The sequence below is a fragment of the Leucopleurus acutus genome (assembly GCF_964270905.1).
Source record: "Leucopleurus acutus genome assembly, chromosome: 2".
In the NCBI taxonomy this organism is placed as follows: Eukaryota; Metazoa; Chordata; class Mammalia; order Artiodactyla; family Delphinidae; genus Leucopleurus; species Leucopleurus acutus.
In genome coordinates, this window is record NC_139143.1 from 79,721,194 (window position 1) to 79,747,192 (window position 25,999).

A 25,999-nucleotide genomic window follows, 5' to 3' on the forward strand; every position below is an offset into this window, starting at 1 on the left:
GGGCCTGCAGATTCTGGGATGGAGATCTAAGGGAGAGACAGCTTCCCTCATGGAGACCTCTGAGCAACAAGGTGCTACCTGTTAGGGAAGACAGTGGGGATTGGGGATGTGAGACCTAATTTAGCACCTCTGCAGGATGCGGTAGGGAGGGTGCATGTCTGTCCTTTTCTATACTTAATAGAAAAGACAGAGAAGTAAAGATTTCAATTTTTTAATAAATAAAAAATAACTTTTTGCATAATGTTACATAACACACAGAGGGAGAGAAAGGGTATGAAGCTGAAGGTTTGTAGGGAACCAGGATTCCACGGAGGATGCTGGTTCTCTGGCTGAGGAGGTGGGTGAAGACTCCGCCACCCAGTGTGGTACCTGGCAGTTTCAGATGGGGTCTGAGATATGCCCTTCCTCAGGCTGTGTCAGCTGTCTTCAGTCTCCAGAACAGAGAAGGTCTCACCCAGAGGCCTTTTGGTGGCCACCAGAACCAGGTTTCTCGGAGAGAGTTCGGGGCTGAAGATGGGCAGGAGCTCAGCATGGAAGCCTATGAGAAAGGCAGGGCTACTCAGAAGGGGAGAAATGGAACAGACTCTTAGCCACTTCCTGCTTAGCCTGGAGGCATAGCCCCTTTTCCCCATGGGGGAGGCTCCAGGGGGTCTAAGGAGACCCAGCTCCCTCCAGGAACATGAGTGCCCGAGACACTGACTCGGGAGGAGGCAGTCTGCAGCACATCGTAGGTTCTCAGTGCCTGGGATGCTGGCTTAAAATGCACCTCAGGGAGGTACCACCACAGGCAGATTCAGTAGGAATTTGCATTAACAAGTTCCCCTTCCCCCACCTGACTCTGAAGCAGCTGGTCTGAGAATCACCACAGCAAGGAACCTAGTCCTGGCAGGTGCAGGGGCCGGGACCTGAAGGAGAGCCCTAGAACTCCAGCCCCTCTGGCCCTGGGTCCCTGCTTTGGCCACCCTCACCCTGCTCCTGAAGGTAGAGCAGCCGGTCCAGTAGAATCAGTGTCTCCACCAGCGGGGCCAGCAGCAGGGCCAGGCTGAAGAAGGCCACCACACGGTTCTCCTGGGCCTGGTGGGCCCGAAGGGCAGCCAGATTCAGCGGCAGGTGGGGGTCAAGCCCCACCCGCTGGAGCCCCTGCTGCACGTATCTGTGGGGTCAGCCACAGACAGCACTCAGTTTGGTTTTAGAACCCTCCTCCCCCATTCAAACTGTCCATTCCTAATTCAATTCCAGCTGTAATAGATTTGCCACCCTAAGGCATTTTTAAATGTTTTTCTGGCTGTGAGCTGTCTGTCCAATAGCAAATCAATCCAAAAATTTATTTTCATCCTAATCTGTCCAATTATTTAGCCATGTTTTTAGCATTTCAAAAACTTGATAAAAGAGTGACAACTGCCTTTTAAAGAAAGTTTGAAGCTGCTTCCGAACTCAAAATCACTCCCCTCCTCCCTGCACATTTAGATTTTCTTCAGGACATGCTAAACAGTTGAGGGTGGGAGGGGAATCATACCTCCAGTAGGTGATACCCCCCTCCTCGCGCCCCCCCAACTCCCCAGCCTCACTCTTCAATCTTGAGCTCGTGGACCCTGGGGATCCCCTGCACGCCTGGCCGACGGAGCTCGGGCCGGGCACGCCGGATGACTGTCTCCAGTGCTGCCCGGTAGCAGTGGGTTCGAAGGCCAGGGCCTGCTTTCTGCAGCCGCTCAGCGTATTCCTCCAGGGCGTGGCAGGCCCCCTCCCGTAGCCTGTAGGGCAGTTCACGGCCGGGCAGCCCAGCCACCCACTGACTCAGTGGGTAGCCACCGGGGTCACTCAGCTTCATGTAACAGCAGCCCACTGAGGCCAGGGCCGCCACCTCAGGGCGGCAGAAGTGCCTCAGCAAGGCAACACTCAGATCCCCACAGGCGTGGAGGCCTGTCAGCAGCAAGCGGGCCTCACTCTGAGGTGAGTTCTCCAGTGGAAGCAGGAGCTCCTCACACAGGGCCGTGGGGTCTACCCACCTAACCACATGGTGGGGGCGGTGGCGAGGGCCAGTGTGGACCACCTGTGGAGGCAGGACAGAACAGAGGCAGATGGGAAGCCGGCTTCCCGTCCCCGTGCCACCTCAAGCCACGGGAATGGATCTGTCCTCTGAGTTCCTTCCCAAGGAGGAAGGTGGGGGAGAAACTGGGGCAGAGGAGAAAGTGGAACTTTGAATCAGGAGATGGGATAGATTCTGGGTCTGTTATTAGTAACTGCAGGTCTTTTCGTCTGAGCTTCCTCATTTGATTGGCCACTTTTTACAGGTGGCTGTGAGAAGGACGTATCGGTGTGGAAAGCACTTTTTAACTAGAAGGTGCCTTTAAGATATGAGGAGGCTTTGGGAAAGGGGTAGCAAAAATAGAGACATGCCATGTCAAGCTGAGAAACTTAAAAGAGGGAATTAGCCTTGGTGCCCAATTCCAGCCAAGCAGACCCTGCTCTCACGGTCCTGGCTGCAGGAAGGGCTGGTCTACCTGTGGGTTCCTCTTCTCCTCTTTCTGCAGAGCCTGCAGGAGCTCCTGGTCTAGGCGCTGGGCTCTCTCCACCAGTCTCTGATCCCCTTCAATGCTCTTCACCATCAGCCCCAGCCCCAGGGACATGAAGCGGGAGAGATGGCCCTGGAGTCCCGAGAGGGAGGGTGGAGACAGCCCCGTTCAGTGTCCTCTCCACTGTCCCCCTCCCTATCTGTGGTTTGGACGCCTGGGTCCTAGGCCCCCAGAAGGCTTAAATTCTGCCCAGCTTGCTTCTACCACTCCTTAGCACCTGCCTCCCTGGGCCTGTGGCCCGATAACCTGTCTTCCAGCTGTTCTATCCCCACGACAAAAAACCAGAACATTAGGGGTCTGGCTCACCTGGCCTGAGCCTACATCCACAACTTGGGTGCAGCCTGTGAGGTCACTCAGCTTCTTCACCAACTGAAAGAGGAGGGAACAAAGGTCTCCTGCCATTGGTGTTGGCTCCCAGGGCAAACACCCATAATGAGGGTGGAGGAGCTGAAGATGGCAGAGGAAGATGGGTAGAGGGAAGAGACAAGAGACATGGAAACCAAAATGGGGTGTGCTGACCCCAGGCTCAGGCTACTGTCTTTGCTCCTCTCAGGCTAGTGATTCAGTCTCCTCCACAGAACAAGAGCCCTGCTGTGAAGCCATGAGCAGATTGTGAAGGTTATCAGAACAAGATTAAGCCAGTGATTCAAATACAGCCACCAAACAACCCAGCAAAAGGATGAAGATATGATTATAGTGTATCTGACAAGGAAGGGACCTTCTAGGGCCTCTGGTCCTGCAGGTAATATAAGGTGCCCACACCTTTGTAACCCATAGGCTTAAGGAGTCCCCAGGCTCCCAGATACCACCTATACCCCAGCCATCTCCTCACCTCTCCCAGCCTCCGAATCTCATGCTGCTTCTTGGGCCTGACATGTTTCCGGAATGGAGCTGTCAGTCGGGAACTCTGGCTGGGGTTCTCCAGGAACTCTGAGGGGGTCTGAAACCCAGGCGTCCGGGTAAAAGCCAGGGCATAGGCTGTGGACTTCAGGGCCAGCAGGGTGAGTGGCCACACCGACCTGTACCTGAGATAGCCCACCCAGGCCCCCAGTGAATAGTCCCATTGCATCCTGAGTGTGCAAGTTTACAACCCAGGAAGCCCTTGTGAGACTCTGAGCAATGGCTCCCTGCAGGGCTCAGCACCAAGTCCCCCAACACAGGTGCCCTCTTGCCCATACCTGGCCACTTCCCCTTCCCCAGGCATCCCCAGCAGCAGTGTGGCCAGCTGTGGCGGGTTCAGTCCATCCAGGGCTTCCTGCCATGAGCAAGGGAGTGTGCCCCATAGGTTGTCTGTGAAAAATTCCTGTAGGGGAAAGGGAGAAGCAATCAACAGGCTATTACTCTTCCCATTCTTCCCTGCCCCACTCAACACATGGCCACTGGCTGCAACTAACAGGCACCTCTACTCATTGGCTGTCATCTCTTCTCTGAAGCCTGCTCTAGCCTCCCCCTCCTTCCTCTGAGCCCAAACTGCATTTTGGACACATCTCTCCTTTTAGCAGTGTCCCCACTTACTTATGTGTCTGTTTCCTCCACTCAACTAAAGGGCAGGGATGGTGGCTTCACATCTGCATCCTCAACACCACAGTGACTGACATCCAGTATTAGTGTTACCACCTAGTAACCTACCATTAGATGTGCCAGACATTATATATGTCAGAATGTTGGGTGTTTTTTTTTTTTTTGGCCGAACTGCGTGGTTTGTGGGATCTTAGTTCCCCAACCAGGGATTGAACCCAGGCCCTCGGCAGTGAAAGCGCTGAGTCCTAACCACTGGACCACCAGGGAATTCCCTGCCAGAATGTATTTTTATTCATTCATTTATTCAACACAAATTCTGGAGCTTTGGTTAGGCACCAAGTTCTATCCTAGGCTCAGGGGATACAAACAATGAAGCAGACAGACAAGATCCTTGCTCTTACAGAGCTTACATTTTAAAAAATTATTTCAGATAACATCAAATGCCACATAGACAATAAAACACTAATGAAACAGTAACAATGGAGAGTTTGAGAGAGTACTATTTTAGATAGAGCAATGAGGGAAGACTTGTCTGAGAAGGTGACACTTGAGCTGAGACTTGAATGATGAACAGGAAACAACACATGTAAAAAAATTCAGGCAGTGGTTGCCAGAGTCAGGGGGTGGGGGTGGGTAAAATGGGTGAGGAGGGTCAAAAGGTACAAACTTCCAGTTACAAAATAAATGTCATGGAGATGTAATGTACACCATAGTGACTATAGTAAATAATACTGTATTGTATACTTGAAAGTACTGTGCACTTGAAAGCTGCTGAGAGAAGATCTTAAAAGTTCTCATCACAAGAAAAAAATGTAGCTATGTACGGTGATGGATATTAACTAGACTTACTGTAATCATTTCATAATATATACAAATCACTATATTATACACCTGAAACTAAAATGTCAATCCTATCTCAATTTTTAAAAATTCAGGTAATAGCAAACACAGAATACTATAATATGCCAGGCACTGTCTGAAACATTTTACATGTATTAATGCATTTAATCCTCACAATTACCCTATGAGATAGTACTACTTTTATCCCCCATTTTACAGATAAGGAAACCAAAGTACAGCAATTAAGTATTCTGTCTAAGTCAAACAGCTAGTAAGTGGCACAGCTGGGATTTGAAACCAATTTGACTCTAGAGTTCTTGCTCTTAACCACCCTACTCAATTGCCTTTCTGTGGAGGAAAAACATTCCAGGCAGATCAGTAAGTGCAAAGGCCCAGTGTAGTACAGTGAATGTGGGAGAGAATGAAATGTGATGGGGTTTAAAAGAGAGCAGGGGACAGATCATGTAGGGTTTTATAGGTAAAGAATTACGATTTCATCGAAGTACCTAAGAAGCAAGGAAGTGTCCTGGTGAGATTTACATTTTTAAAAGATTAATCTGGCTGTTTTGTGAAGAACTGGGTATGGAGGAGAGGAAGCAAACACAGAGATCAGTTAGGAAGTAGTCCAGGAGAGAGATGATGTTGGCTTGTCCTAAGGTGGTAGCAATGGCAATGGAGACAAATGGGTGAATTTGGATCTATTCTGGAAGTTGAGCCAATAGGACTTGTTGAAGGGCTGGATCGTAGATCAATGAAGAAAAGAGCTGAATCGAGCATGGCTTCTGGGTTTGGGAGCTGAACAATTCGGTGGATGTTGGTGCCATTTATACATCATCTCATTTATTCTTCACAATGATCCTTCAAAAAGAGATCCATTTTACCGCTCAGGAACTGAGGCTAGGAGGAATGTTTTTTTTATGCCTAAGGTTAACACAGTAGGGGAGGCAGGATTCTAGTCCAAGTCTGTCAACTCCAAAGTTGGAATTGTCCATTACACTGCAAAGCCAGGAATTTATTCAAAGCTTGAATGAATGAACATGTGTGTTCTCGAAACACCTCACATGTTCCTGGGAGAGTTTAACGTAGCTGCAGCAGCATGGCTCAAATGTCCATGCGTTTTATTACTTTGGACTTGAGAGGGTTAGAAAAACACTATTAATATTTAGGTCATCTGAAAGAAAAAGAAGGGGGGGACTGCCCCAGCTTTAACCCTTTCTTGTATAGACAAAAGACTGAAGAAACATATTAGAAAAGAGATCAGAAGCTAACTCTACATTCTTCCCCTGTCGTGGCTAGGGAGCCACCCACATAACCAGGAGCACCCCACCCACAACCCTGTGGCCTCACAATGATGTAGGCGTCCAGGATGGAACGGTAGAGCGTCACGACCCGGGTGAGGTTCACAGCTAGCTGCCTCCTCGCTTCGTGAGAGAGGCCCCGGGCGGAGACCCCCGGCATTCCGGGGCCCAGCCGGTGGCGCGGGGAGTGAGAATGCAGTGAGGCGGGAACCTGGGTCAGGACTACGCGGGTCCGGGAACCGGGCTTGGCTCAGCTCTGCAGAACCGGAAGAAAGCACTCAGAACCCGGTCCCAGACGCCGCCTTTCCGGGATTCGAGCTTGGGGTTGAAGACTTGAGGCGCCCTCCTGACGTCACAGGCCGCGACGTCCCATAGACCGAAGCTGTCAACATTGGACGCAAGCCGGGAGGCGGTGCCAGCGCAGTGACGCCACAGAGGCGTGCCGCGACGCCCACCTCAAGGAGTGGGGCGGGCCAAGTTCCAGGTCCCGCCTCCAGATCCCGCCCCTTCCCATACACTTCCCTCTTCTAACGGAAGTGAGGCCCGGGGCCTCCGGCATGCTGCAGTGCCAGTTTGTAGCGGTCTCACCACACCTTCGAATTGTACCTCCACTGGGCTAGAGGGCCCGGGGAGCGCATCCCGCCCCCGCCCCCACCCACGCCGCCGCCGCCGCCGCCGCCGCCGCCGCCGCCGCCGCTGCCGCTTCTCACACACTAGGAATCCCTGGCCTCGCTCCCGGAGGCAGGTGCGCTGTGGGTACGCGGGCCCGGCCTCCGGCGCGTTCCAATCCGCTAGCCTGCCGGCTCGGGCCTCGCCTACGCGCGCCAATTTCCGCATCCGGCTCCTGGCGCTTCCGGTCTTAGCTGGGCCCATCTGGGAGGTAGGTGTGTGAGGGTGGGAAGCTGGCTCCGGTGGCGTGGACGGCCAGCGTGTGCTGTCCCCAGCCTCGGTTTTCCCCTCCGCTAATATGTGTTGTCAAAGGTCCTTTCTTGGGAGAAGGACTTGAGTGAGCTGCATGTGGAGATTTCCTTCACGTGGAGATGAGGGAAATGGGTGCCTGAATTTCTATCTCTGTCCTTGGGACCCGCGCTGGGGATGCCTGGGTAATTCAGAGGTCAACTGTGCCAAACCTGTGACTGCCTTCGAGCATACTTAGACGTTCCTTCCCTGGGCAAATGATAGAGCTCACCTATTCTGGCGTTCCAGATCACAAGAGTTTCAGATGGTTGGTCCTGCAACCCCCTCAGTTTACGAATGAGACTGAGATCTAGAGAGGGGAAATGGCCTTCCTAATACCATACTGCTGGAGAATTGTGGGGCTTCCCCGGAACCCAGGCTTCCTGGTTCAGAAGGAAGTCCTCCTTCCATCATTTCACATTTCACGTTATCTGAGAGGTTACTCTGATGTCTTTCCTCTCTCCTTTAAGTCCTACGGAGATGGGTCTTATCTTACTGGTTCCCAGGCCTATGGACTCCGTTATCAGGATCATTTTCTTCCCCAGGGTATACTACAAACTTCCAGATGTTGGCCTATGGGATTCAGCAGAGGATGAGTTGTCCATCCTCTCATTGGTAAGCTGTTTTTCCCAACTGTTCTGCCACCATCCACCGTCATCATGTCTACCTTACTCCTCAATCTGGATTTTGGCGAACCTCCCCCCAGAAGGGCATTAGAAGGCAATGCCAAGCACCAAAAATTTGTCAAGAAGCGGCGGCTCTTGGAACGGAAAGGCTTTCTGAATAAGAAGCAGCAGCCCCCTAGCAAGGTCCCTAAGTTGCGCTCAGAATCTTCAAAGAAAGGGGACACTCCCAAGGTGGATGGCACTTGGAAGGCCCCTCCCCTTCCAAAAAAGAAGACTGCTGCTTCCAGCAGTGGGTCAGAGCAGTCCCTGGACAAGAAAGCTGCAGTGCCTTGGCTGACCCCTGCTCCTTCACAGAAAGCTGGTTCTGTTGTGGCTAAAGTAGATTTGCTGGGGGAGTTCCAGAGTGCCCTACCAAAGATCAAGAGCCTCCCAATTCGCCCCCAGAAGAAGGGCGCCCAGAAGAACCCTCCTCAGAAGACTGCCCCACAGATCTCCACCCAAGCTCACTCAGAGAATAAATACCCTGGAGCATCCCAGAAGATGCCAACGAAGATGGTGGCAATTGACTGTGAGATGGTGGGCACAGGACCCAAGGGGCATGTCAGTTCCTTGGCTCGATGTAGCATTGTCAGCTACAGCGGAGATGTGCTTTATGATGAGTACATCCTTCCCCCCTGCCACATTGTGGACTACCGGACCAGATGGAGCGGTATCCGGAAGCAGCACATGGTGAATGCTACACCCTTCAAGATTGCTCGGAGCCAGGTGAGAGGCATGCGAGATGGTGGTAGCAGCGGGGTGGGTGGGGAGAGGTCCAAATCATTTTTCTGCAAAGAATATCACCCTGGGGAGGCGCTGAAGGATTGTGGAGGGAGGGATGGAGTGGGTGGAGTAGCAGATGAAGAAGGCTTTCTGTTGGGATAAGGAGTGGTGAGAGCCTGGAAAGTTACAATTAGCGGGTGTAACGAACTTTATTAGTTAAGATCTTTTAGGTCCCAAGCGGAATCCTCATCTGGAGAACCGGGAATCTGCTAGAGAAATAACAGCCAGTGATAGAGCAACAGGCATGAGTGCCAGGGGGAAAGGGCTCAATTTGAGAATGCCTTGTAGAGGTGGGGTCTAGGGTTGAGAATAGAGAGGTGGAGAGGGCTTCCCAAGCAAGAAGTAGCCTGTGGCAATGTGGAAAGTTGGTGATGGGAGAAGGCAGAACATTGACAGAAGGAGCTGGGGCATATTTGTATAACTGGAACAGGTAGCCTGCAGTGGAGGGGATAAAAGACACCGGGCTGGTATGTTGGGGTTCTCATCTCACTCACTGAGCAAACCTAGCCACTGTAAGTCCTATGCTGAATACTGGAGGCCCAACAAATGAACGGGAAAGGAGGGTGAGCTGGTAAATGTGAAGCAGAAGGGAGCCTGCTGGTCTTGGAAGGCCTCCAGAGGGCGCCTTTGGTCCACTTCTTTGTAATTTCAGCTCCACATTCTTCGCCTTCTCTAGACACACACTGTTCCAATAATTCCTCATATGCCAGAGCAGTCAGTTGGAGGAATTTCATCAGAGGTGGAACAGCTGGATTTTAGAAAGAACTTGAAGAGTTGAAGAACATCCTGTGCACCAGGGGCATAGCTGAGCAAAGGCTTGGGAGAGGCAGAAGATGGGGTGGGCCTGAAACAGCAAATCCACTTAGCTTTAAGGCAGGCTATATGTTGAAATTAATGCGAAGTAAAGGTGTTAGTGGTCAGTAAACTGCAGGTGCAGTTAGGAGCAACTAAATACCAAGTTGATTGGACTATATCTGGCTTTCATCATAAAAACCAGTGCCCAAGCTGGGGTATGAGACTAAGGTACATTCAAATGAGTCTTTTCCCTTCCAAGGGGTCCCATTGGGAGGCCAGGCATTGATTCCAGGCCTGTTGCTCTTGTTCACAATCTGTTTGGAACCCCATTTTGGTAATGGCCCTCAGAGCTCATGACATATTCTTTAGTTATCCTCATTGGCAGTATGTTCTTATGCTTTAAGATTCTGAAATGGTGAGAAATTATTTGGTTCCAAGAATGGTGTGAATAAGGTTCCTGACCAGCTGGTAAATACCCTCTGGTTATGAGCAGGAGGAGCTATGAAGCGCCGGGACTGATTTGTTAAAGCAGCATAAGCGTGGGCACTTGATCACTTCCCTCTGCAGCCTTAGTTCTATAAATGATTCTTAATCTTTTTCTTTTTTGAGGTGGGGCGCTGTACCTCACAGCCTGCAGGATCTTAGTTCCCTAACCAGGGATCGAACCCCGGCCCCAGGCAGTGAGAGTGCCGAGTCCTAACCACTAGACTGCCAAGGAACTCCCAGTTCTTAATCTTTTATGGCTTGTAGGCTCTTTGAGAATCTGATGAAAGCCATGGATTCCCCCCCCCCAAAAAAGGCAAACATATGCATATCTATTTGCATATAATTTGGGGCTTCCAGTACCTTCCTGGAGCCCATCTTTAACAACATTTATCCCAGCCTATGTCAAAGGCCAACATAATGATCATGGTTAAAGAACTTCAGGTATCAAGCCAGGACTGAACTAGGTAGTTACATGAACATCACATTGGGGTAGAAATTAATGTGAAGATAAGGTGCCACTGGTGATGTAAATCCAAATAGGGTTACACCATAGAAAATACCTACTTTTACCTTGGGGAGAGGAGACAGATTTCAGGTGAAAGAAAATTTGTAGAAGGGGGCATTTCAAGGATGAGGCAGGTGGGCAATTGGTGAAAAGAACCTAGAAGGACTTAAACAGCCATGTTGGGCTTTGAAGATGCAGGGGCTACATCTTTGAATGCTGTTCCTCACCACCTCTTCTCCCATGCCTGTTTCAGATCTTGAAGATTCTCACAGGGAAGATAGTGGTGGGGCATGCCATCCACAATGACTTCAAAGCCCTTCAGTATTTTCACCCTAAGTCCCTCACCCGAGACACCTCCCATATCCCCCTCCTCAACCGTAAGGCCGACTGCCCAGAGAATGCAACCGTGTCTCTGAAGCATCTCACCAAGAAGCTGCTGAGCCGGGACATCCAGGTAGCGTCTTCCCAAATGCTGCCAGACCTCTGGCCTGGACGCTGAAGGCTCTCCTGCTGCCTTTCTCCAGGCTCTGACCCTCAAATTCCTCTGGTTGTAGAGAGATCTGGATGGGATGCTCTGATGGGAAGAGCTTTGGGCAAAGGGGTCCATCTCTACATAGGGATAACTATTCCTGTTCTCTACCTCCCAGAGTGTTCCAAAGGATACTTGGAAAAGGAAAAAAGCCTGAAAGTGGGGATAAAACCCTAACTAAGAAAAGTAGAAAGCAGGTAGTTGTGGTGGTCTAAAAGACCACGTAGTGGATGCAAGAGGCTCTTATGTATTTCATATGTTTGGCAGTCAAAGAGGGGATGGCCTGCCTGGCATGAGGCTGTAGACACAGGTCATATACAGATCAGTTAAGGAACTGGGGAAGGTGGAAGACTCAGAAGGCCTGTCTATGGTCTGGTTTGTCGTGCCTCTACAGAAGAATGTAGAACAATATGGTATGTACATGTTGCTACAGAAAGGATTGAGGCAGACAGTAGCATAGGAGTTGAACCCCTGAAATGAGGTAAGGAGTAGGCTCTCACCACAGGTCTACCTTTGTAGCCCGCTACCTGCAGAAGCAGCAGCATCAGTGGGTTGGAGGGAGCCAGTTGGGAAGGGAAGAAACAGTCTCTTGTAGCTTCATGTTCTTTTCTTCCTCCCTTTTCTTCCTTCTCTCAGGTTGGGAAAAGCGGACATTCCTCTGTGGAAGATGCTCAGGCCACCATGGAGCTGTACAAGTTGGTCGAAGTTGAGTGGGAACAGCACCTGGCCCAGAATCCCCCAAAAGACTAGTGCCAGTGGGGACACTGGTGGTGTGGGGAGGCAGAGGCAGCACCACACCCAGGAGAACAGGGCAGTGGACCAGTGGACAGCTCTACCAGCTCTACACCTTTGGAAACTAGAGTTGTTTGGGAGAGTGAGGCTCCACCCCAGACTTAAAATCCATTAAAATTTCACCTCAGGTGTTGTTAAGTGTTCCATGGAAGGAGGAAGGCTCCACGTCAGAACCCAGCCCTGAAGGCTGTTTACCTCTTAAATGGTGCTAACCATGGGTCCCAGGGTGCTTTGCTCCTGGGAAAGCCTTTTGACTTTCAAGGGGCAGGGCATACTGGGGAGTGTAGTTTCCCAAACTGCCTTATCATTAGGGTGACCATATGTCTCATTTTATGCCTTTTGTTCTCAAGTAATTAGCAGCACCGTGTTGAACTTTCCAAAAGTATCCTGCTGGATGATAACTTGTATGATCACAGTTTCTCTCAGACTTTTTTTGGCTCAGAGTCTACATCCAGTCTGTGTTGGGATATCACCTGTTCTTTCCACCTTGACTTCCAGAGGAGCCATCCCTGGTGAGGTTTAGTTCTTAGGGTTACAAGGAAGTAGAGGTAAGAGAGTGTGACTTGGAAATCAATTTTTCGGATTTAGGAAAGCAGCCTCTTTCCTAAAGTGATAGAGGATTTATTTAATTTAGACCCCACTTGGAAGGTTAAAGAAGAATTCAAAGTGTTTTAATGGTTTTTAGTCTTTTACTTTGCTAAACCAAGCCTTTTAAAACTCAAATTATTCCCTTGATAAATTTTTATAAAGGAAAAACAATTGTGTGATGTTTTCTTTATAACTTCACGTTAAGTAGCTTTGTCACAGGATCCTGTAGAGCTGTAATTCTGATAGGGGGTCCAGGGTCTGTGTGAATGACACTAACTGGGCCCTGGTTTGCTGGAAGTCATCAAGAAGCGCTGACCAAGCCTTTGTGTGTAGCCCATGTGCTCTGCTGCCTTGTCCTCGTCCCTACCACAAGTCAACGAGCACACCTAAAGTGACACCCCAAGCCATGCGAACACCCTCACACAGAGGGTATGTGACCAGGAGAGTGACTCAGAGAGCGGGCGTGCGGGAGGGATGGAGCCGGGGAAGAAGGGTGCTTCATGACGCCAGCCTGGTCGCTCCTGCCAGCTCTTCCTCGGTGGTATACACCCTCATGTTGGGAAGGTGAATCACAGGTCTGACTTTGTGTCTGGGATCGCTGCACTCTGTCTTGAGAGAACGCAGACTCCATGTATACACCAAGGCTTGTGCCCTCTTGAGTGGCTAGTTTGGCTCCAGGGGCCAGAGTCACAGTCATGGCTGCCCATAGAAGGGAATTTCCTGCAGCCAAACCGGACCCCACATGTGGTCTTGCTGTTGTGTCCTGCGCTACGGGATCTGCTTGCACAGGCAGCTGTTGAGCTCTGAGCAAGTTGGTTCCTGTTGAACCCAAAATATGTAGTGTCCATGACACTTCACAAAGAGGTGCTAGGCGTCCTTACACACCTCTAAGTGGGATTAATCAAGGAAGGCTACACCAAAAAGCGGGGATACAAGTCTTATTTGAAATGAAGGCGAGTCTTACTTACATTGTGATCAGTAAACTAGAATATATGTGGAAAATTCTCATTTGAGTTCAAGTTTTAGGGTACCTGGCTTTGTAATTTATTCCACTGAAGTATAGTTGATTTACAATGTTGTGTTAATTTCTGATGTACAGCAAAGTGATTCAGTTATACATGTATATATACATTCTTTTTCATATTCTTTTCCAATGTAATTTATCGCAGGATATTGAATATAGTTCCCTGTGCTATACAGTAGGACCTTGTTGTTTATCCATACTATATATAACAGTTTGCATTTGCTAATCCAAACTCCCAATCCATCCCTTCCCCACCCCGCTTCCCCTTGGCAACCACAAGTCTGTTCTCTATTCTGAGTCTGTTTCTTTTTCATAGATAAGTTCATTTGTGTCATAGTTTAGATTCCACATGTAAGTGATAGCATATGGTATTCGTCTTTCTCTTTCTGGCTTACTTCACTTAGTGTGATAATCTCTAGGTCTATCCATGTGAGTAGCAACTGGCTTTTATGCTCCACTTCACCCCCCACTCAGGTGCCCTCAGTCCAGCATTGGGAAGAGCTCAGTCTCACTTTAGCTCACCAGGAAGAACCTGGAGACCAGAGGACCTTGCAGACATTTTCTTACTCTTCTCTTATCACACTTCCTGGTCAGAGCCCAGCTCACCCTGCAAGGTGCCTGGGGATCCCTGTACTTTATTATTATATTTTTAATAAATTTATTTATTTATTTATTTATTTTTGGCTGCGTTGGTTCTTTGTTGCTGCGAGCAGGGGCTACTCTTCATTGTGGTGCACGGGCTTCTCATTGGGGTGGCTTCTCGTTGCGGAGCACGGGCTCTAGGCGCGCAGGCTTCAGTGGTTGTGGCCCGTGGGCTCTAGAGCACAGACTTAGTTGCTCCGCGGCATGTGGGATCTTCCTGGACCAGGGCTCGAACCCATGTCCCCTGCATTCGCAGGTAGATTCTTAACCACTGCACCACCAGGAGAGCCCTGGGGATCCCTGTATTTTAATCCCCTCTTTCTCTGCCCCTCTGTTCCCAGGCTTCATCCAACTGATGACAGATAAGCCCCATTGCAGATTACTATGGAAATAGCAATCAGCAAGTCCTGTTTTGTCTTGGGTATTAAGGCTCTTCAGAGTGGAGCATACGTATAACAAAACACATGCTCTTCCAATAGCATTCTTTTCGTAGCATAATAATGTTTTCTAATGCCAAGACCCCCTTCTGCAGGTGAGAAGGATAAAGGGAAAAGAGTGTGAGAAGTGTTATCATGCCAAACACATTACTGATCTTAAAATTTCATGTAACAAAGTGATTCTCAGAAGGGTAAGGGGGGATGTATTTTGAAATTTCAGGTGATAGCACTGCCATTCTCTACCCTTAAGAACCACTGATTGAGGGAATTCCCTGGCCGTCCCGTTAACCACTGGACTCTGCACTCTCACTGTCGAGGTCGTGGGTTCAATCCCTGGTTGGGGAACTAAGATCCCACAAGTCACACGGTGTGGCCAAAAGAAAAAAAAAACCACTGATCGAGTTAAGGCTCTAAAGGAATCATTTGATTCCTAGTTTAACAGATGGTTACAGCTGACGATAGGAAGGATGAACAGCACTGTAATTATGAACTTACCCCAAGACACATTAGCACAAGTCCAAGTTTAGAGACGCAAATTCCCATGTATGCAATATGCCAAGTGCATTTATGAATGTCCTATGTCTACAGTCTACGTATTATTGTTCACAGTGCTCTTTCATTTACCTGTAATTAAGGACAAGTCCACAAAACAGCCCATAACAGCATTTTATTGTTGTATTGATACTAGGTTTTAAGTTTGATCTTGCCACTTACTAAATTCGTGATGGTCAGTCAGTTTGTTTCTTGGAGCCCCAGTGGTTCTAGCATTAAAATTCTGGGGTTCTTTTCTAACCTTGAAGTTTAACTGATGGTTGCTGTCATTAATAATAATGGCAACCATTTACTGAGTGCTTCTCTGTGTCAGGCACTGTGCTGAGTCCTTTAGGAGCATTGTCCCATTCTCTGTAAGGTAGGTGGAGGTATTCCCATTTAACAGTTGAGGAAACTGAGGCTGACAAAAAGGAAGAAATATTCCCCAGGCCAAATAGCTGGAGGTTGGTGGTGCTGGCGTTCAGACCTGCCAAGTCTGCCTGTCTGAAGCCTCTGCTCTTAACCACTGCCCTGCTTGGCTGTTAACGCATTCAGGCAGCACCTGATGAGGCTTGGAATCCTTCCACTCAAATGTTTATTAAGTACCTGCTATGTGCCAGGCATTGTGCTAGGCACAGAGAAATGGCCTGTGACCCCGAGTTGCTTACAGCAACCTGAAGAAGAGAAACCAGTAAACTAATTTCAATTTAAATTTAAATCCTGCAAGGATTTAAAGCAGGGGAGTGATGTGGTCAGATCTGGGTTTTAGGAAGACGACGCTGGCAGCCCAATGGAAGCAGGATTGGGGAAGGGCCAGGAGCTGAGTTCTTCTGTTTGACTAATTTGATGAGCAGTGATGGAGTCCTGAATTAATGAAGTGGGAAGATGTATATGATCATCACTGAGGAGGTAGAGTCAGTAAGACTTAGAGATCAGGGCAAGAGGATTAAAGGTTGCCTTGATATTTCTGAATTACAGTGAATAGACAGCAGTGGTACCATTCACCAAGACAGAGAATATGGTGGGCAGAAGAGCAGGTTTTTGAGGAGGATGACTTGGGTATTGACTGACTTGCCTTTGGGCTGCCTGAAGATACCCAAATGGAGATGTCCAGCCAGCAGCTGGATGTACCAGACTGGAGTTTAGCAGAGTAAAAGAGATCTGGGGCTGGAAACTAAGGCTTAGAGACAAGAGTGTAGCAGTGGGATGGAAGCCTTGGATTGGAACGAAGCCTTTATACATAAAGGTATAAAGAGCAACAGAAGGTCAGAGTCTCAGGAAGTACCCATCCTTATAAGCTGCTGGAAGAAAAGAGGTCTGAGAGAGGGCTATTGGGTAAGAGGACAGCCAAGGAGAATCCCCAGGAGGGAGGAGATAGCATTAGCAGCATGGACAGCCAATAAGCTGAGAGCAAAGAAAAGGGTCTATTTTGTAGCGATTTGGTGCCCTTGATCTCAGCAATGTCTGTGGCGGTGGTGGGGAAGGCGGCAGAAGCTCAGCTGAGGTGGGCTGGAGAATAAATTGGACGTGAGGAAGGAGAGGAGTGGGTGTGGACTGCTCTTTCTTGGCTCTGAAGAAAAGCAGGTGAAGGTTGCTGTAGGAGTGAGAAGTCTTAGGATGCCAATGGACAAAGCCAGTAGAGCGCAAGGTGGCTCACGAGGGGGCAGGTGAAGTAAGCTACAGGGGATCCTGAAAGAGTAGGGGGAAGGAATGCCAAGCTTAGCCTTGGCCAGCAATAGGCATCCCTTGTCTTCTGGGACAGAAAGGAAAAAGGAACGGGTAGGGCAGATGGAGATGGTTTGGGATGATGGTGGAATAAAGTGATTAGCACCTGGTGACCTCGATTGCTCATTAAATGGGAGGCAGAGTGGTCTGCTGCGTATGAGGGGGAAGTCAGGGGACAGGAGCTTGGGAAGAATAAAGACGATTTGCAGCAGCCACTGAGAAGACGGGAGAGCGAGCCGACCGAGAACACAAGGAAAGGCCTCTGAGCAACGGCAGAGTTCCTGATTGAGGTCAGAACCTGAATTTGCAGGAGCACTGCAAGCTGCAAGCTGCAAGCTGCTTGTCACAGTTTTTTTCTAGCATCACTCGGCAGCCCAAACAGAGAAGTGGAGAGTTTAAATGCTTGCGGCTGCATAGGCCGCAATGGGAGGACAGTGTGTGGTCCTGGAGGTGAGTGTCTGAACTGAGATGGAGATGAGATTGTTGGAGCCCATGGAGTCAAGGACCTGAGAGGCTGACCTGTTGAGTAAGCGCTGGAAGCCCCCAGGTGGCTGGCTGTAGGATTACATATCTATATATCTATATATCTGTACCTATATCTATAGATAGATAGATAGATTTCTTTTTGGTTGCACTGCACGGCACGTGGGATCTTAGTTCCCTAACTAGGGATCAAACCCGTGCCCCCTACGGTGGAAGCATGGAGTCCTAACCACAGGACCTCCAGGGAACTCCCCGGCAGCAGGATTAGAAACAGGAGGATGGGGAGCCTGAGCTAGATCCTTAGGGACCTGAGATAGATAGATGCAGCAAACAAGGAGTTGAAGATGCAATAAACATATGGCGTGAGCCTCAAAGAGTTGGGTCAGGGATTTCTAAGAGGGCGGCTGAGGCATCGTGGAGAGTTCTGAGGCCTCCCAGGCAGCGGTCATGGCCTCCGCCAGGGCTATATCACTCTCGTTTTCAGACCTGATTTTTGTCAGAGTACCTCTTTCATGCATCTATCAAGGACAGTTAAATAAATGATTAAGCCAGGAACAAGAGTACTAATGAAAGACAGGTATTTCTTTCAGCCTTAGTAGTCATTGATTTTGGTTGATGTCATTCACTTTTCAGTCACTTGTTCAAGAAATATTTATTGAGTACAAACCATGTGCCAGGTACCGTTGTAGGCTAGCGAAGTCTGCACGAACTTCCCTTGTAGTGGGGTGATGAGTGACATGAGGAAAAGTAAGGGGATAAGGCAGATATGTGTACATAAGATTTTAGATGGGCTGTTTAGAGAAGACCTCGCTGAGGAAGTGACACTTGAGCAGACCTGAAAGAAGTGAAGGAGCAGGTCATGTAGATATCTAGGGGAAGAACATTCCAGAGAAAGAGGGAGGTGCAAAGGCAGGAGGAATGTTTGGTGTATTTAGGGAGCAGCAAGGAGGCCGGCATGGCTGGAACAGGGGAAGCCAAGGGGAAGGGGGTAGGAGTTGGGGTTAGTGAGCAGGGCGAGATACAGGCAGATAATATAGAGCCTTGTAGGCCATCGTAAGGAGTTGGGCTTAATACCTGCACAAAATGGGGAACAAATGCAGGGTTTTGAGCAGACTGGTGTGAACTGGCTCAGGATTTAAAGGACTCCCCCTGACTGCTGTGAAGGGAGGAAAGTGGGAACAGAGAACCAAAGAGGAGGCTCTTGCTGTAATCTAGGCAAGAGATGATAGGAGTTGAGGCAGTGGATGTGGTAAGTGGCCTCATTTGAGACTGATTTTACATACACATGGATGATCTTTGGCGTGGTTGATGCTGAACAAATGTTTAAGCCAAGACCGACATCTTTGGCTTTTCAACTCTCACCCAAGCTCCTGTATACACTAGCCCACCAAAGAGAGCTCAGGAAGTACACGCACCCTCAGAAGTTGGGGACCCAAGGATGGTCAGGGGTGGAGATTTGCTGCAGACTCTGAGCAGACAGTCAGGGTTGCACTCGCTCTTTCGCGCAGTGACTAAATGGGTAAGTAACATCTAGTGGCACTGCTAGGGGAGGGGTCCTGGTGAGTCCCTTCCACCCCAGCCCCTGGCCTGTGGGAACTGCTGCACAGGTCTTTGCTCCAATCTCCTCTCTGCCCTCCCACCGCTTAACTGTGCTGACTTGCTGGTTTTGTTTGTTTCTTTCTTCAATGTGTAAGGCTTCTAGCCTTATTTAGGGATACCATCAACTCTGTGCTTTCTTTGAAAGAGTGCATATAATACATAGGATTTTGAGAGAAATGGGGGTGGAGGGAAGAGGCAGAGAGAGAAGGTATTTTTAAGAATTTGCCATGGAAAGACAAGTACATCTTAATCTTCCTCCAGGCTCAACTGAATTCCACTCTGAAGTGTTTTAGAGCAAAGCTTTGGAATCAAACAGACCCAAGACAGTACATGGAAAGCTGTTGCACAGTGGTGGGTTCAGAGTCAGAGCCACTCCTTTCCCAGACCTGGGCACTGAGGATCGGGCCCTGTGCCTGTGACCCTGACCCCCCTGTCCCAATGCAGCACCAGGAACCTAAATTGTCTGGCATCCCTAGACCAGAGGCAGCTTCCCCAAGGGGCAGGTTCTTCACTCCCTTCTACCTTGTGGAATCCTGCTCGGTTCCTTCTTGGAAAGATTCCATGAGACGGATCCAAACCATAACCAAAGGAGGAAGAAGGCAGACTGCCCCCGCCCTGGGAGCTGGGGAGGGAGACGGAGCCCACACCCAGGACCAACAGGGAGGCAGAGGCAGATAATATAGCCTGACAGCCGGACACCTAAGGCTGGGGCTTGGACGCCGGGCTGAGCTGGCAGAGTGGGTAGGTCTGGGAAGCTTTCCTGAAGGGTGGGAGGGTGGATCTGGGATCAGATCAAAGGGGCCCCCCGGGCTGGGGAAAGGGCAGAATGATCTGTTGCCTTTCTGCTAGGTTAGAACCCACCCCCATGCCCACTCTCCACTCCAAGGCAAGAGCTGCCTCCTCCCAGCTTTGGAATCAATTCCCTGGGGCTCCTAGGAACCTAGCTCCCGTGGGTCAGGGAGCTCATCAGAGGAGACTTCGCCCAATGAGACCACACTGCCCCCAAGCAGGGAGAAAGGCACACACTGTGTCCTTGACTCAGGATGGCTCCCTCTCTAGGCCAGCCACCGCAAGCTCAGTGGGAAGACTAACCAAAACTCCGGATCATCCGGAAACCTGGAAATGTGTGGCTGACAGTCCTAGAGCACTGGGATTTAGGAGGCGTGAGACCGTGGCGAGAGGTTGGCAGCTGTGAAATCCAGGAGCTGCTGGCTCCTTTGATCCCCCAGGGACGTGTCCCTGAGTATCCCAAGTGCCAAAGCTCCCGCTTGGATGTCTTTCCCAGGTTGGTGGAGAAGACGCAGGCGGGGCGGGGGGGGTGGGGGTGGGTGGGGGGTGTTTGTCACAACAGTGTGTCCTCAGCCTGGCGAGCTGAAATTCACAGACACTAGCCCAGTGCCCTTTAGGAATCCAGGCAGGCTGGGGGGCCCTGGTGGATGGGATGGGGTAAGGGGTACTGGGTTGGGGGAGGCAGGGAGACTGTACAGTCTCTCTTTGACAGCTAACATTTTCCAGAGCTGGAGCCTACAGGGGAAAGGAAATCAGAGCTTCCCACTTCACACATCTTTTTCCCATTTTGTTCATGCTGCCCAGGGAAAGCCATTAGGGCTAGGTCAGTCTGGGGCCTCCCCCACACTCCCATGTCTCCAGCCCTGCTATAAGGAGGGGTGGGATGGCAGGGTCACTGGAAGGACAAGGCCCTAGCCTGGCAAAGGGGCCAGACTCTGAACTCTTGTATCCCTTCTTAATTCCCTGCCTGCTCAAGATGGGAGGATGGGGGCAGGGACCAGGAATCTGGGCTCCTGGGGCCCTCCCTTACTCTGCTCTAATCCCCCTGCACCTCTGATTCTGTCTCCAGGGAGTCTGGCCCCCTGGCCTGGGCCTGGTCTGCAGCAGGAAGGGCCCTGGTGTTGGGGAAGCTGGCCCTTATTACCCGACTCTTGGGGCTTCAGCCTCCTTCCTGGAGCCATTAGCACAGCTGGTTTCCATAGGCCCCTAGGAGCCAGGCTGGGGGCCAAGCTACTAGGTCTTTTTTTTTTTTAATTTATTTTGGCTGTGTTGGGTCTTCATTGCTGCACGCCGGCTTTCTCTAGTTGCGACGAGCGGGGGTTACCCTTCGTCGCGGTGCACGGGCTTCTCATTGCGGGGGCTTCTCTTGTTGCGGAGCACTGGCTCTAGGCGCGCGGGCTCAGTAGTTGTGGTGCACAGGCTTAGTTGCTCCGCAGCATGTGGGTTCTTCCCGGACCAGGGCTCGAACCCGTGTCCCCTGCATTGGCAGGCAGATTCTTAACTACTGCGCCACCAGGGAAGTCCCAAGCTACTAGGTCTTACCTGGAGACAAGTAGCTGCATTTGGGGGCTAGAGACAGGAGGGGAATGTGAGAGCTAAGGAGCTTTGAAGTGGTGTTCTCCCCAAGCTGGCCGACGTTCCTGAGTCTGACCCATCAGCCCCCTTACCCTGCCCACAGCCCCCCCCCCCACCAGGGACAGTGAGTCCAACACCCTCTTTCTGTCTCCATCCAGAACCTCAAATCTCAGACCTGGGGCCCCCTCAGTTTCTCCTCTGGGACCTCGTCCTTCTCGCCTCCCTCCTGCCTCTTTCCTCTTCAATCCCAGAGTCTGATTATCTGGCCCAGTGCCCACCTTCTGCAGTTCAGGCCAGAAGAGGGATATAGCACCCATCCAATCTGCAGCCTTGCCGATTTCTTTCTTCCTCCAGAAACTCCAGACCATCTCAATGGAGAGAGGGGTTCTTTACACCCCTGGCTCTTCTTCCATTTGCCATCCTCAGAGAGTGGGAGAGGAGGCATCTGGGAGATGGTTCGGGCTCCCCAGAACCAGTTTTGGGCTAGACTGCAGGCTGTTCATCTTTTCCAGGGTTAGCCACTGTCCCCAGGTGCCATGCAAACCCAGGTGTCCAGCCTGCCAAACCTGTCATAGCTACAGCCTTCTCCCTCCTGCCTTGGGCTGCCAGGGTTAAGGGGCCAGTGCAGGGCAGGGAGTGGAAATGGCAGAGGGGTCTGGCCCTAGTCACTGCATCATAAAAGCTAAAAGGAGTTTAACTGCAGGTCTCGGTGCCGACTGACTTCTTCGTCCAGCAGTGCTGCCCTGGGGGGGATTCCTTCAGGAGGGGGGGAGGGGCCACAGCTGGCCAGAGTCAGGTCCAGGCCCATCCAGCTTCAGATGTTGGCAACTGCCACCAACAGTCCCGGCCACACTGAATCCCACCTCAGCCGGGAGGTTCCCTGAGAAGCATGGAGGCTCCAGAGGAAGGGGAGTCGGATTTGGTGCCTTTCACTGCAGTAGGAGAGGAAACTGAACAGGGGCCTACGTGGAGAAAGGGATGACCTCCCATGCCAGACTGGCAAGAAGCAAAGTCTAGGTGGTGGAGCCACGGTAGGGGGACAGAGAAACAAAGAGCCCAGGGTCAAGGAATAGAATCAGTGCAGTGGTGGCCAGGCCTTGTGCAGGGGGTCTCCAGGCTCTTCAGACACTGCCCACACCTCTGCACCTGCCCCCTGAAAAGGTGAGCAGAGCCAGGGGCCTCTCTCAGGCGAAAGAGATTCAATCCGAACACTGTCTTCAGCCAGTGCATCCCCACCTCCTCCTTCTCCCCTCCCTTGCTCAGCCCCCCCGCGGCTCAGTGTGCCCGGCCCAGCCCTGAGGAAAGCGTTGGCGGAAGGAGCTGGGAACCAGGTAGCAGAGCCAAAAACAACAGAGGAGCCGCCTGGCTGCCTGGGTGCGGTGCAGATCCTCCCCTTGTCTAACTGTAATCCCTCCTATCACAGTCAGTCCCCTCCTCACACCCCGTGGCTCTGACCCTACTGGGCCATACTTACCTCCCTCTTTGCAGGGCCCTGGGGCTGGCCCCAGAGGCCACTTGTCATCCCCTACCTTTGAGTCCAGCTGCCCCTTCCCCCGGTCACTCGGATTCTCTGCTCACGTCTTCCTTAGTTCTCAGGGTCTCTCCCATGTACCCAGACGTTCCTGGGAAATGAGTTGCCTCCTTTCTAGTTCTCTGCCTCCCAGCTTGCACTTTAGCTTGCTGGAAGCTCTTTTTTGGTCTAACTGCCATCCATCCTGTTGCAATGGCAATTTCACTTGCAGAGAATCAGAGCCGGCCTTACCAGATTTGAAAAGGGCTGGGCCCTAAACCCAGGGAGACACACGAATGGAACATCCCCTTCGGTACCGAGGATCAGAGCAGACTAGGAGGCAGGATGCTTAAGTCTACGCTTGGTGCTGAGTGGAATCCTGAGGGCTCAGGGAGGCCAGGAGACACAGCTGTCCTGCCCCAGGCACTCCCAACTCCCCTCTTCTACTTTCCGACTTCCCCACCCTCTATAGAAGTCCTGCTTTATTTGCTGCCCCTACCCTGAGTGGCAGAGACCCAGGTGTCCAGCCCCACCTGGGTTTAATTTCTACATGACTCCCAGCCAACAAACTCTGTGATCCAGCAGATGCAATAACACTGGTCAGGGTGAGGCCCTTCTACAAGTGCTGGCTTTGGCCAGAGAATCTCCTTGGTCCCGGTTGGGGGTGAGGGTGAGGGGTTCATGACACTCCCACTCTTCCCATCACTCCTCCCCCACTCAGCTTCAAGGGAATGATGGAGAGGAGTGGGGGAGCCTCCTCTTCCCAAGCCCCCAGATCCCTCAATCGTGCACGCATCTACATCTACTCACACCCACACTCTTGCAACCATTCAGAGCCTGCCCATCTCCATTCCCTGTGCAAAACCAGCCACTTTCCTCATAGCCACACTGCAACGGGAACAAATCCCCGGAGTGTTTATTTCCTAACTCTCTCAAGCCGGTTGGTTTCCTCCCCACCCCACCCCCATCCTGCCTCTGCTCCCCCAGCTTTTCTCACCAATTAAGCACCCTCCCCCACCTGAGTCTCCAAATTCCTAGGAGGAACCCCAAGAGGAGTATGACCAAGGCTCCTAGAAAGGGGAACGCGTTGCCCCAGGAGATCTGCAGCAGATTTGGTCATAATTAAAAGGCCAGCGACACTAGGAAATTCCTTCTCCTTATGGATCCCAGCGGGAAATTAAAGCCAGTTGTGACTGAATGACTGATGCTGGCTAAACTCCTCCCCATCGCCTTGTTCCAGGGCCCTAGTCCCTGTCCCTTGCCCCTAGGCTCCCCCAGCCTCCTCTGTCAGCCCCCTTTCCCGGTACCCCCAGCCCTCTCATCCCACTGCTCCCAACCCCAGTCCCCCAACCCCCTTCCCCTGATTCTCCCCTAAGCACCCCTTACACATGAGCCTCCATGCTTCTGTGGGGTAACAGGGCTGCTGGAGGCTGAGACATCCAGCCTAGCTGCCCGGCACCATGCTCTGGACCCTCTGCCCACCTCCCTCAGCCAGGGTTGGGATGCGGGGGCTGAAACTCAGGCCCAGAGCTGCCAAACCACAAGCACATCTGGAAAAAATTCCCCTCCCAGCCCGACTTTCCTTTGTCTTACTTCTGTCTTTTTGGAAATTCTGGCTGCCTGGCCAGTGGGGGGAGTGAGGAAGTGAAGGGAGGGGAGTGGGCCCAGGCCTCCTTCCTCCACCCCAGGGAGCCCCCACCTCCAGCCTCTCCAGTTTCCTCAGCCAGACCACATCCCTCCTCTGTGCTCCTGCAGGTCTAGGCTCCCTCATTCTGGTTGACCATCTTTTGAGCGAGGTTTCTACATCCTTCTCACAAGGCTTGTGGGGGAGAGGGCCACCACTGGCCCTTCTCTTTTGCAGCAGGAGGGATGCATATTGAGGAGGAGACTGGACTATTCTGGCTGGGGTCTCAAGAGGGCTGGAGTGGAGATGGACATGGGACCTGGGTGGAAGAGGTAGGGGGCAGTGAGGGGGAAGGAGAGGCAGCAGGAGTCTGCTTTCCACCATGTTCCCTCCCCCAGCCTCTCCTCATCCCTTTGGCTGGGAGCCTGATTTCACTGTCAGAACCTAATCCCCCTCCCTTTACCTACAGCGTTGCTGGAGCCGTGTGGATGGGGGAGGAGCACAGGCTGTGCCTTAACCCCAGGCCCTAAGCACCCCCCAGGGACCACCCCCTTCCCTCCACCACCTCTGCTTTTGTCTGTCCATCCTCCGAGAGCCCTTCGACCTGCTGCCCCCTCACTTCCAGAAGACCAGGCCACCCGCACCCCCAAATAAACTCTCCCACACCAAACCTGGAACCCTAAAACCAGGCTGGAGCATCCAGCTCCCTTCTTCAGAATTGACCTTTGATTGGTTATTGCAGGGTGGGACCCTGTCAAGAAGTCCTTTCTACAGTCTAATCTCCATCCCTCCTGCTCCAGAGTCACCCTAGTTGCATTATTTTTTTTTTCCTACACACCCGTAATTCAGAGATTTTCCTCTTTACAGCACAGAGGCTCGACCTCCAGTGTGACTTTGGTAAATCCTCCAGCCCCTCTCCCTTGGCTCTCCTCCTCCGGGCTCCTCCCTAACTAAGGCCCCTACCTCCTTAGACCGTTCCCGGGCTCTAAGGGAAAGGGCCTAGAATCTCGGAGAGCCTGTCTTCTGCTCCACCCATGGCCACGCTGGCAGGGAGGGGCCAGGGCAGGAACCCAGGGCTGGGACCAGATGAGGGGATTTTCTTCACCGTCTCGGAAGAAGCTGGGAGGACAGCTCCGGCAGGGTGGCGGGGGTGGGGTGCGGCACGGGCATCGGGGCCACGTGCACGGATTCGCCGAGGGCAGCTGGGCTGCAGTGTCCCTCAGCGCTAGACAGGTCCCCGGGTTCCGCCCGCTCAGGGTACCGCATCCTCTGCGGTCGGCGGTCTCGAGTCTCCCGGCCTGTCTCCGAGGTTCCCTGCCTGACTTCCATTTGTTTCTCTGTCTCCTGGCCCTCTCCCCCGGGGTCTCGCTCACTCCCACTTGGGTCTCCGTGGGGAGCCGTTCCCTACCCCCTTCCTTTGATCTCCCACTTCAAAGCTGCTCGCGGCGGGGCGGCCTCTCCTTCCGCCAGTTTTACGGCTCAGAATGGTGACACCTGAGACCCCGCTCCGCCCCTTCCCCGGGGCACCCAGACTCCCCCCAACCTAGGTGGCAGCGCGGCGCGCCGAGGGCTCCGCGCCTCAGTCCCCGCCTCCCCTCCCTGCCGCCTGCTGCGATTCCCTCGGGGGTCTGGGGAGCCAAGTGACAGAGAAAGCGCCGCAATAAAGAGCTCGTGTCAAGTGATTGGCTGTGACCTCTGCCCTCCCCAGCCTGGCGCTCCAGGCTCCTG

General features: G+C 51.8%; 2 protein-coding genes across 2 annotated transcripts; one reads left to right on the forward strand and one right to left on the reverse strand.

Moving 5' to 3' along the window:
- Positions 1-265: 265 nt before the first annotated feature.
- On the reverse strand, positions 266-6,559 carry METTL25B (methyltransferase like 25B). The gene is made up of 8 exons (XM_082864444.1): positions 6,282-6,559; positions 3,752-3,876; positions 3,406-3,598; positions 2,880-2,942; positions 2,502-2,645; positions 1,569-2,050; positions 969-1,153; positions 266-538 (listed from the first exon to the last, which is right to left on the reverse strand). Exons 1-8 carry the CDS (start codon positions 6,390-6,392, stop codon positions 417-419), a joined length of 1,425 nt encoding a protein of 474 aa, XP_082720570.1. The 5' UTR covers positions 6,393-6,559; the 3' UTR covers positions 266-416.
- A 384-nt stretch (positions 6,560-6,943) lies between these two features.
- ISG20L2 (interferon stimulated exonuclease gene 20 like 2) lies at positions 6,944-12,456 on the forward strand. The gene is made up of 4 exons (XM_082865761.1): positions 6,944-7,112; positions 7,735-8,580; positions 10,677-10,877; positions 11,589-12,456. The coding sequence occupies exons 2-4, from the start codon at positions 7,849-7,851 to the stop codon at positions 11,700-11,702; spliced, it is 1,047 nt and encodes a 348-aa protein (XP_082721887.1). The 5' UTR covers positions 6,944-7,112; positions 7,735-7,848; the 3' UTR covers positions 11,703-12,456.
- Positions 12,457-25,999: the final 13,543 nt, after the last annotated feature.